General features: G+C 41.3%; 1 protein-coding gene across 7 annotated transcripts in view; it reads right to left on the bottom strand.

The window, feature by feature from the left end:
* CCNT1 (cyclin T1) overlaps window positions 1-12,578 on the bottom strand; it is a 51,088-nt gene that overhangs the window by 23,249 nt on the left and 15,261 nt on the right. For all 7 annotated transcript variants that reach the window (XR_004966280.1, XR_004966279.1, XM_036300762.1 and 4 more), the window contains exons 3-4: window positions 7,368-7,496; window positions 2,538-2,598 (exon numbers count right to left, since the gene is read on the bottom strand). Coding sequence is in view for 5 of the 7 variants with exons in the window: in XM_036300762.1 (XP_036156655.1) it covers window positions 2,538-2,598; window positions 7,368-7,496 (190 nt within the window). In the remaining 2 variants the exon portion in view is untranslated. The remainder of the gene's footprint in view (window positions 1-2,537; window positions 2,599-7,367; window positions 7,497-12,578) is intronic.

Here is a 12,578-nt window from a genome sequence, read left to right as displayed (position 1 = left end):
AGCTAAAGTACTCAAGACATTTTATACATCTTTTATCTGAGTCATCATTAAAGGCCTCCCTTATTTTCCTATCCCCAAATTATTGTTCAGAGGCTAAGTCCCACAAAACATGTAGCACGCTTTTCTCTAAGACACATTATCTCCAAAGCTGCTTATAATACTTTGAGCTAGAAGATACCACTAACATAGTAAAACTAATGCAATCTCAAGACCCTTGAAAATCAATAACCTCTAAACATGAAACACATTTTAGGTACAACAGAATGTAGTAATATATGGTTGGAAGGAGCAGTTTTAATCAAGTGTTGACTATCTTATAACACTTAACCCTGAGAAAACATTTTAAAATCTATTCTCTTATCTCAATTTTGTTCCTTTTCATCATCTTAATTACAATAGGTACTGATCATTTTATCCAACCCCAATGATCTTTATTAAACTACTTAAGGAGGAGGATCAGTGTTATCTATAAAAATTTTCTGAGTTGATGAGACAAAAAAATTTTTAGATAAAGAAATTCTATTGAGAAATTTACATGATGTAAATTATTCTAAAAGGCTAACTAATTCTTGGAAATTAGATCTTACTGGTTTCCACATTTAAATATTAATAAAAATTGATTCCACCAGAAAAATACCATTGTCCCCTAAAATATGGTCACAATGAAGATAATTTATTTAGCAGAAATTAACTTCAGTGATAAAGTTTGAAGAACTCAGTGTGTATATATATATATGTATGTGTGTGTATGTGTCTAGTGTCCCCCCAAAAATGTACACATACTCTAACATCTGATAAGTCATTTAATTTTCACTCTTTTTCAGGTTTAACTCATTTGAAATAATGAGTGAAGTCAGACTAAGCTTTGAACAAAGAAAATTTATCCTGAAGTGCCCCTCGACTTTTTTATAGGGATACATAAAAGGAAGTCTATGGTACAAAACCGGCAACAGTCAATGACCTGAGGACACACAAATACCAAACGAAACGATTCTTGATTCCATTGCTTTGTGTTATCAGCAGTTCCTGGACCAGAACAGTCATCAGGCACTGACCAAAAAAATTATTCATTTCTGTAGATTCTTTTAAATTCTGAAAATGAACTGTATGTTAATAAACACTGACTTTATAATCATTCAAAGTACATATACATTTTGGGGGGACACCGTGTGTGTGTGTGTGTGTGTGTGTGTGTGTGTGTGCCGTGTGCAAAATCTTTATTTTCCGTATTTGTTAATAAACTTTTTAAGGTAGTCTCTCTGATGAAAATAATAATACTAGATTAACAGAATATCAACAGCATTGCCGATGAACTGCTATACAGCAGATCCTCAAGTAACTTTGTTTTGTTCAATGTCATCTATATATATAAAAGCCCAGCAACCAGAACAACTGGAACAACTAGAACGACCGGTTGCTATGACGTGCACCGCAGCGGCCAACCAGACCCATCGGGGCCCCAATCATCACCCCCAACCACCTGCAGCCTGTCCCCCCATCCTGCCCAGCCCCGATCGGCCCCCATTGGGATGGGATGGCCAGACCTTACCCATGCACAAATTCGTGCACCGGGGTTCTACGTTCATTATAATGTTGATGAGACAAAAAAAAAAAAAATTGATTCTCAGCTGGGGCCACTGTCTGTGTGGAGTTTGCACATTCTTCCCCTGTTTGCATGGGTTTTCTCCAGGTAATCCAGTTCCCTCCTAAATCCCAAAGATTACATGAATTGGTGTGTCTAAACTATCCAAGTCTGAGTAAGTGTGGGAGTGAGCATGCCCAGCATGGAAGGGCATCTTGTCAGAGTGGGTTCCTGCCTTGTGCTCTGAGCTGCTGGAATAGTTTTCCAGCCATCCCCAACTCTGAGCTGAAATGCTCGGGCTGGAAAATAATTATCTTACTTGTTTTTTATTAATCTTTCTTAAATGTATGCATAGCTCACATTTATTTCAATGTGTAATATTAGAAGTGTTTTGGATCTTTATTTACAAGTTTGGTGATGTTTTTGTGACCAGAACTATGCCACAGGAGCTTACTCTTGTTCATATCAATTAGCCTATTGTAAAATTAGTTTCATTATATATAGTTTCACTAAAGCCAATTTTAAGAACCTATTGATGAAGTGAGGACTTACTGTAGCTTGAATTCTTCCACCTACACTCTGCCGTTCTAAACTCTGATTTCCAATTTAAAAACAAATGTTACCTAACTATAATGACAGACTATAAAAATCCATGGAAGAAAAAGAGTTCTTTAAATAGTTGCTGCCATTAGTTATCAGAAAATTAAAAACTGCCAAACCTTAAAAAGCAAATCATGAATCCCAGAATGGGGAAGAAAAAAGGACTGCTGACTTCTATTTCAGAGGTCAGTGTGCCTTCATCCTTTCTTCCATATAGGTAAAAGTGAGCTCAATAACCTCTAAATTTGCAAAACCTTTCCAAGAAATTGTCCTCTTGTTTCCTATTTTGCAAATGTTAAAATCATATCATAGTACATGCATATTTCTTTAATGTGTTAAAGAAAAATAAACTTACCTAAAGTCTGCAGAATTATGCTTTCTAATATCACCAGATCTTGAACTTGTTGCAGGTAAGCCTGCAGGTGAGAAGACACATAAGGTATAACATGCTAATATAAAGTGTAAACAATTCTAACACCCCTCCCAGAGAAACCAAAGCCACAAAAGGCAGGGGTGGAGTTATGAGATGGAGTAGGAACTGAAATTAATCTTTATCCCTATTCAGTACAGATTCTCCTTTTAAAACAAAAAAGGAGTATACTGAGAGAAAACATTTTATTCATAAATAGCTATAGAAAAAGCACCTGAGATTTCGTTCATTTTCTGACTGACATTTTAGGTTTTATAGTTCATTTGATATAGCTACAAGAAAATTAAAAATACATCATCTTCACATCATCAGAATACATTTCCAGAGCCTTCCTATAGGCCAGTGGTTCTCAACCTTGGCTGCACATTAGAATCACCTGGGAATCTTTTTAAAATCCTGATTTCTGGGCCTCATCCTCTAGAAATTCTGTTTCTTTGTTATGGGGTGAGGCCACAACATTAGTAACAAAGAAACAGAATTTCGAGAGGATGAGGCCCAGAAATCAGGATTTTAAAAAGATTCCCAGGTGATTCTAATGTGCAGCCAATGTTGAGAACCAGTGCATAGGCCAGTGATGGCAAACCTATGACACGCGTGTCAGAGGTGACATGTGAACTCATTTTTTTGGTTGATTTTTCTTTGTTAAATGGCATTTAAATATATAAAATAAATATCAAAAATGTAAATCTTTGTTTTACTATGGTTGCAAATATCAAAAAATTTCTATATGTGACACGGCACCAGAGTTAAGTTAGGGTTTTTCAAAATGCTGACACGCCACGCTCAAAAGGTTCGCCATCACTGGCATAGGCAATCTCAAACATTTGACTCTTGTTAAAACTTCCCTTTTGGGAAGTAATGCTAGATTTCTAAAACTTCCTAAGAGAGTTCAAAGAAAAGGGAGCAAACAATAATAATGGAAACTACCTCACTAATGTTTTAATATTGATTATATGCTAAAATGATAATACTTATGATTAAATATATTATATAAAATATATTGAAATTAATTTTACTTTTTTCAATTAAAAATTTTAAATGAAGTTAAAATGTTTTACATTTACACATGACTCCCCTTGTATTTCCAGTGGACAGCACTGGTCTAGAACTCTAGGAGAATTAGACTTGAGCCTGGAGTTAAGAGACTTACGTTATAATTAACTTGCCACTTAACTTTATGATCATTATGAAGTCCAATAAGGACTTATAATTATGTTAGTTCTCTTTTCCATACAGTGAAGGAAATATCTTCCCCTAATCACCTCACAAAGATATATAGACTCAGGCCCTGGCCAATCTGGCTCTGTGGTTAGAGTGTCAGCCCATGGACTGAAGGACTGAAGGGTCAAGGGTTTGATTCCAGTCAAGGGTTTGATTCCAGTCAAGGGCATGTACCTTGGTTGCAGGGTCAATCCCAGGCCTGGTCAGAGCGCATGCAGGAGGCAACCAATTGATGTGTCTCTTTCACACTGATGTTTCTCCACCACCCGCCCCTCCCCCCCCCGCCCCCCGATTTTCTCTAAAAATCAATGGGAAAAAATACTCTTGGGTGAGGATTAACAACAACAAAAAAGATTCAGGTGAGAAGTTATGTAAATATACTTCAGAAAAGAAAAAAAAAGCAGAGGTTATTATTATTATTATTGTGTGTGTGTGTGTTTTAATAGGTTACTGATTTTTAGAGAGCGAGAAAGGGAGAAGAGAGAAACACTGAAGTGAGAGTGCAACATTGAAAAGCCACCCTCACTTTCATCTCCCCACTGGGGTGGGGGGTGGGGGGTGGGGGTGAGGGTCAAGCCTGAAACCCGGCATGTGCCAGGACCAAGAATTGAACCAGCAACCCTTCAGTGCATGGGATGCCCAACCAACTGAGCCACACTAGCCAGGGCTTTCTGTTTTATTTTGTTAAAATAAAATGGTCTTTTTTGGTCAATTCTATAGACCAGTGGTCGGCAAACTGCGGCTCGCAAGCCACATGCGGCTCTTTGGCCCCTTGAGTGTGGCTCTTCCACAAAATACCAACTTCTGCGCATGGGCCACGAAGTTTCAATTGCACTGTACATGCGCACCCACACATGGTATTTTGTGGAAGAGCCACACTCAAGGGGCCAAAGAGCTGCATGTGGCTCGCAAGGCGCAGTTTGCCGACCACTGCTCTAGACTAATAAAGACATTTAGTAATTAGTCTCAAACCTAAATAAAAGTTCAGAGCAATAACTCTTTTCCGTAAGAACTACTGGTGTAGCCCAAAGAGAAAATGAAGGAAGTCAAGGCACTGCCATGCAAAACATTTAATTTACATAATTAGGGGCTATTGTCAATACACACACAAAATAAATATCCTCCCCTCCAAAATCCCTTTCTCCAATATGAGAACACACAATTCTATTTATCTATTTGATAAAGGATGACTCATGCATCCACTGAAAGAGACTTAAATAATCTAGTAGGAGTAATCCATAATTTTTCTGCAAGCACTTACAAATGTCAGACCTCTCCAATTTTCACGACTCATCACACCCCAGTCACTGACTTATAAAGCCAGGAGAGATTTTCCCTTTTTTAGAAAGGCAAGGAAGGATGGAAGAAAAAAAAGCTGTATGTATATGCATAGGATAAAAGTTTAAAAGAATATGCCCTGACTGGGTGGGTCAGCTGGTTGGAGCATCATCCCGTATACCAAAAGGTTGTGGGTTCGATTCCCAGTCAGTGCACATACCTAGTTTGGGGTATATAGGGGAGGCAACCAATCGATGTTTCTCTCTCACATTGATGTTCCTCTCTCCTCTCTCTCTCTCTCTCTCTCTCTCTCTCTCTCTCTCTCTCTCTTCCTCTCTCTACACACACACACACACACACACAAGTCTGAAAGAATATAGTATACCAGAACTGTAATCAGCATTATCTTCCTAAGACAGGGGTTCTCAACCTGTGGGTCGCGACCCTTGGCGGTTGAACGACACTTTCACAGGGGTCGCCTAAGACCATCCTGCATATCAGATATTTACATTACGATTCATAACAGTAGCAACATTACAGTTATGAAGTAGCAACGAAAATAATTTTATGGTTGGGTCACAACATGAGGAACTGTATTTAAAGGGCCAGAAGGTTGAGAACCACTGTCCTAGGAGGAGGAGAGGAGATGCTTTAATTTTCACTTTAAATGATTCTTAATTGTTTGGATTCTCTTATACTGAACATATATAACTTATAATTTCTTAGAAAGTTCTCTTAGGAACAATAAATAATTAAAAATATATGTGTGTGTGTGTGTGTGTGTGTGTGTGTGTGTATATAAAAGAATATATATATTCTTTTATATAAGGTATATATATATACCTTTTATATAAGGTATATATACACACACACACACACACACACACATATACACACATACACTAGGGGCCCAGTGCACGAATTTGTGCATCTTGAAAGGAACTGTGGGCCGTGAGGCTGTGGTAAGCACAGGGGCGGGTCTCTGCCCATCCTCCACGCCCCTGCCTGGCCCCTCCTGCCATGGCCCCCAATCCCATGCACTGGCAGCCCCACTGCTGCTGCCGCTGCTCCCACGCACTGACAGCAATGGCCCCACTTGCACCCGCTGACGGTGTGAAGTGATTGGAGCTGGCACCAGCAGCGGGTGCGAGTGGGGCCAGCGCTGTCAGTGGGTCAAGCGGCGGCTGCTGCCCCAAACATCCCTCAGGAGCAGGGGAAAGTGGAGAACTCCTCAGGGGCAATCAGGGCTGGCAGCCGCCGTTCGCACCTGCTGACAGCGCCGAGTGATTCGGACCGGCGGCGGGTACAGGCAACAGGTGTGAGCGGTGGCTCCAGTGCCAGGAGCAGGTGCGAACACCAGGCAAGATCGCAGTGCGTGGGAGCAAAGAATTTTCAATAACCACCAGAGGTTCACTCCGATGAAAGTTACTGGTGCCCTGCCTTGGTCTGGTGCCCCTGCTTACCTGCTCCACCATCCCACCGTGGCCAATACCCACCATGTTCTGCACATGCCCCCTGGTGGTCTGTACACATCATAGTGACAGGCTGTTCTGTTGTTTGGTTGTTCCACTGTTCAGTCTATTTGTATATTAGCCTTTTATTATATAGGATATACATGTATATGATGAAATACTACATTTAAAGCAAGTGGAAAATTGCCCTAGCCGGTTTGGCTCAGTGGATAGAGTGTTAGCCTGCGGACTGAAGGGTTCCAGGTTGGATTCCGGTCAAGAGCATGTACCTCAGTTGCAGGATCCTCCCTGGCCAAGGCCATGGTCAGGGTGCACAAGATGCAACTAATCAATGTTTCTCTCTCACATCGATATTTCTCTTTCTCTCTGTCTCTCCCCCTTCCACTCTCTCTAAAAATCAATGGAAAAATATCCACGGGTGAGGATTAAAGCAAGTGGAAAATTAATAAAATGGGAAAATATCTGTAAGTAAAAAACACACAACATAGATACATATACAGCTATTTATAGAAAAGAAGCTGGAAATAATAATGGTTCACTTATAGATCTGTGGTCCAAATTATATCTAGGTGATATATTTTCTCTTTTGTCTGCATTTTCCAATTTTACTACAACGAATACAATTAACTTCTGCCATAAAATTCCCATGTTTTTGTTAAGGAAAAAAACAAACACTAACAGGTTCCTTTAAAAGCCCCCATTAGGACTTCAATAAATCAAAGTTACAAAACTAAGATATAATAAAAAAAATTTAAGAAAAACGTGTGTGTAATCAATCCCTTACCTCACTCCTGGTATCAGGAAGTGACTCCTGTGGGTGGAGACAAGCATGTGCTACCTTGATGACATGTTCCAATTTTTTTGGCTGCTCCTCTACTTTAGCTGCTAGAAATAAGGCCGCTGGAGCCACAGTCTAGATGGAAAAAAATAAATCATATTTAACATTTGTTTATTTCTAGGTCAAAGTACAGATCTAAAAAAGAACTAAGTCTCAAACCAAGTTCTTTGCTTACCTCAACCACATCACCTTGGTTATGCTTTTTCCTGTACTTAAAAAAATGTCCTCCCCTCACCTATCCATTAATCCACATCCACTTCTAAAAATGGATCCTGCAACACTCTCATTAAAAGCTACCTATTCAAGAAGCTACTAAATATAGAGAGCTTTCTATTTAAAATGAGGTTCTTTATTAAGTTTGCATTAAAACAGTTTACATACTTTTTAAAAAGGCGTACACTGAAATGTCCAGAAAAGGCAATTCCATACAGAAAAAAGAAAATAGATTGGTTGCCAGGGGCTAGGAGAAGGGAATGAGAGTGACTGCTAAAGTGTGAGGAGTTTCTTTTTCTGGGGTGATGTAAATGTTCTGGAATTAGATTGTGGTGGTGATGGCACAAGACTGAATATACTATAAACCAGTGAATTGTACACTTTAAGAGAATATTATTGTATGAGAATTATAATAATTATACCTATACAGACAGTCCTCGGGTTACTTCGGACTGGACATATGTTGTTTCGTGGTTACGTCGCCATCTCCCATTTATTTATAAAAAAAAAAGTTCTGTCATTTCGATGTATGTACATATGTGCTTTATGTTTTTATTATTTATTTACCACAAGTAAAGGTCAGGAATTCTCTTTTAAATTTTTTTTTACTGTTTCACTTCATTACTGCTGTGTATGTGCTCCATGTGAGTGACATAGGTGCTTATGTAGGTGGATTCTGACTTATGGCGAAAATCGCATGGCATTATGTTGCGCCATAAGAACGGATCTTGAATGTAACCCGAGAACCTACTATACTAGCGGCCCGGTGCACAAATTCATGCATGGGTGGGGTCCCTTGGCCTGGCCAGCGAACAGAGCCGATCGGACTGGCCGGCTGTGGGAGTGCACTGACCACCAGGGGGCTGCTCCTGAGTTTAGCATCTGCTCCCTGGTGGTCCATGCACATCATAGCTACCAGCCAGTCATCCAGTTGTAATGGTTGCTTAGGCTTTTATATAGAGAGAGACTAGAGGCCCGGTACACGAAATTCGTGCACGGGAGAGGGGTGTCCCTCAGCCTGGCCTGCACCCCCTCCAATTTGGGACCCCGAGGGGGATGTCCGACTGCCGGTTTAGGCCCGATCCCACAGGTTGCAGCTGCACCTCGGCCTTGTGGGATCGGGCCTAAACCAGCAGTCGGACATCCCTCTCAATCTGGGACCGCTGGCACCTAACTGCTTGCCTGCCTGCCTGATCGCCCCTACCTTGCCCCCCTGCCGGCCTGATCACCCCTACATTGCCCCTCTGCAGCTTGATTGCTCCTAACTTGCCCCCCTGCTGGCTGAATTGCCCCTACCTTGCCCCTCTGCCAGCCTGATCGCCCCTAACCACCTCTGCCTCGGGCCCTGGCCTAAGCCGCAGTATAGCCTCCCTCTGCAGGAGGCGACCTAGCAGATCAGGGGAAGGCGCCATCCCCATTACCCTGCTACTGGGGGCCTAAGCCTAGGCCATTTGCAGCTGCGTCTCGGCCCTTCGCAGCCAAGCCTTGGTCCTTCACAGCCTCACACCTGCAGCCCCGTCTGCCTTCCTGATCGCCCCTAACTGCCTCTGCCTCAGCCCCAAGCCTAAGCCACAGTCTGGCCTCCCTCTGTGGGAGGTGACCTGGTAGATCAGGGGAAGACGCCGCTCCCATTACCCCACTGCTGCTGCCACTGCCGGCCTGACCCTGGGCTCTTTGCAGCTGCACCTCGGCCCTTTGCAGCCACCTGTGGCTGCCTGAGCCTGGGACCTACACAGCCGGCCTGGGGCCCACAGATCCCTCCCACCATCATGACCCAGTGGCCTCGGGCCCACAGACCCTTCTTGCCGCCGCGCCTCAGCGACCCAGGGCCCACAGATCCCTCCAGCCACCACGCCCCAGGGCCCACTGTTCGGTCGTCCGTCTGGTTTTGACGGACCCTGGCTCTTTATATATTAGGATATTGGGGGGGGTTCATACATAAAAAAATGAATTCAAAGTATAGTAGTATATTCAAGAGGTTATAGAAGGAACTTAAAAGGGGAGAAAAATGCCTTAGCCAGTTTGGTTCAGTGGATAGAGCATCAGCCTGAGGACCAAAGGGTCCCGGGTTCAATTTTAGTCAAGGGCATACAGCTTGGTTGCCCTTGGTCAGGATGCGTGCAGGAGGCAACCAATCAATGTGTTTCTCTCACATCAATGTTTCTCTCTGTCTTTCCCTCTCTCTTCTACTCTGTCTAAAGATCAATGGAGCTGAACCGGTTTGGCTCAGTGGATAGAGCGTCGGCCTGCAGACTCAGGGGTCCCAGGTTCGATTCTGGTCAAGGCATGTACCTTGGTTGCGGGCACATCCCCACTGGGGGGGCGTGCAGGAGACAGCTGATCGATCTCTCTCATCGATGTTTCTGGCTCTCTATCCCTCTCCCTTCTTCTCTGTAAAAAATTAATAAAATATATTTAAAAAAAAAGATCAATGGAAAAATATCCTTGGGTGAGGATTAACCTAAGTTAATAAATAAATAAATAAATAAATAAATAAATAAATAGGGGGGAAATTCACAAGTAGATATCAAACACAGACACTAAACAATATAAGAATTCAGAGCAATATGACATACATGTAGCCTGCTGATCTGGGGAATCTCAGAAAGTAGAGCTTCTCTTGAATCTTAAGAATATTTCAATGAATCAAAGATGGCAATGACAAGAGCTAGAATTCACCAGTAATAAAAATTTCATAGAATTGAAATACATACTTCACTTTAATAAACAGACCTGACATGCATTCTAAAAAAAAAAAAAGTCACCATTATACTCAGGGGATACATTCCAAGACTTTCAATGGATGCCTGAAACTTAGAAAGGAACAAACCTTAAACAGACTATGATTTTTTCTTGGATACATACATACCTATGATAAAGTTTAACTTATAAATTAGGCACAATAAGATTAATAACATTAACATAATAAAATAACTATAATATACCAAAAGAAAAGTTATGTGAATGTGGTCTGCCTCCCTCCCTTCTCCCCTTCCTCCCTCCCTCCATTTCCTTCTCTTTTATAACTGGGATGGCTACTAAGGGAAGACTGCAAAAGATTTCTTTATGTTACTCAGAACAATGTGCAATTTAAAACTTAGCAATTGTTGCCCTGGCTGTTATTTCTCAGTGGTTAGTGTTGTCTGAGCACTGAAGGGTTTAAGGTTCGATCCCTGGCACCGATTGAGGCATGTAGGGGAGGCAAACAATCGATGTCTCTCACATCATTGTTCCTCCCGCCCCCCACTCCCTGCTCCCTCCCACCTCTCCATTCTCTCTAAAATTGAATGGGGAAGGAAAAAATCCTTGGGTGAGGATGAACAAAAAAATGTATCAATTGTTTATTACAGGAATTTTCCACTTAATATTTTCTACCATAGATGACCACAAGAACTTAAAACACTGAAAGCAAAAACCTTGATAAAGGGGGACTACTGTGTATTCCTTCTGTTCTGTTACACTTTGATATAACAGATTTTTCCTCCACAATTCAATTCATAGCAACAATTCTCTTCCTTCATATCTGTTTCAGTTGTATATGGAGCTTGCTACATATACATTCCTAGAGTTTAGGGTAAGGACAGAACCAGAGAAAAATGGGCATGAACAAAGGTTTGGGGAATCAGGGCATGAAGCACATTTTGAACACTAAAGTGAGTAGGTTAAGTCATACAGATAATGGAATGTGGGATGCAAAAGATTTTTTAAAAATTGTTGACAATATTACAGATGTCCCATTTTCCCCCTACTTTGGCCCCTCCATCTAGCCCCCATCCCACCCCAGGTCTTCACTACACTATTGGCTGTGTCCATGTGCTATGCATATATGCATATATGTTCTTTGGTTAATCTCTTCCTGTCCCTCCCACCCCGAGATCTGTCATTCTGCTCCAAGAATCCATGCTTTTAGATCTATTTTTGTCAGTTTATTTTGTTCACTGGATTCCACATATAAGTGAGATCACATGATATTTGTCTTTCTCTAACTGGCTTGTTTTTTAAAAAAATATATTTTACTGATTTTTTACAGAGAGGACAAGAGAGGGAGAGTAAGAAACATCGATGAGACAGAAACATCGATCAGCTGCCTCCTGCACACTTCCTACTGGGGATGTGCCTGCAACCAAGGTACATGCCCTTAACCAGAATCGAACCTGGGACCTTTCAGTCTGCAGGCCAACGCTCTATCCACTGAGCCAAATTGGTTAGGGCTCTAATTGGCTTATTTTACTTAGCATAATAATCTCCAGGTCCATCCTTGCTTACAAAGGATATGAGTGCCTTCTTTTTTACAGCCATGTAATATTCCATTGTGTAAATGTACCACAGGATTTTTACCCACTAATATACTAACGAGCTGTTTCCAGATTTTAGCTATTGTAAATAATGCTGCTATGAATAGGGGTGCATATATTCTTTCTGACTGGTGTTTCGAGTTTCTTAGGATATATTCCCAGAAGGGGGATCGCTGGGTCAAACAGCAGTTCCATTTTTAATTTTTTGAGGAAACTCCACACTGTTTTCCATAGTAGCTGCACCAGTCTGCATTCCCACCAGCAGTGTACTAGGGTTCCTTTTCTCTACATCCTCACCAACACTTGATTATTGATGGTAGCCATTCTGGCAGGTATGAGGTGATACCTGATTGCAGTTTTAATTTGCATCTTTCTGATTAGTGACATTGAACATTTTCTCATGTCTATTGGCCACCTGCATATCCTCCCTGAAGACATGTCTATTCAGATCCTTTGCTCATTTTTTAATTCAATTGTCTTCCTGGTGTTGAGTTGTAGTTCTTTGCATATTTTGGAAATTAACCCCTTATCAAATGTATCACTGGTTCTCCCAAACAGTGGGTTCCCTTTCCATTTTGTTGACGGTTTCTTTTGCTGTGCAGAAGCTTCTTATTTTGATGTAGTTCCATTTGTTTACTTCTTTTGTTTC

The sequence above is a fragment of the Myotis myotis genome, unplaced genomic scaffold, assembly GCF_014108235.1.
Source record: "Myotis myotis isolate mMyoMyo1 unplaced genomic scaffold, mMyoMyo1.p scaffold_m19_p_3, whole genome shotgun sequence".
Classification (NCBI taxonomy): domain Eukaryota; kingdom Metazoa; phylum Chordata; class Mammalia; order Chiroptera; family Vespertilionidae; genus Myotis; species Myotis myotis.
Note: the sequence above shows the minus strand (reverse complement) of the source record. Positions and strands in the feature narration are given on the sequence as shown.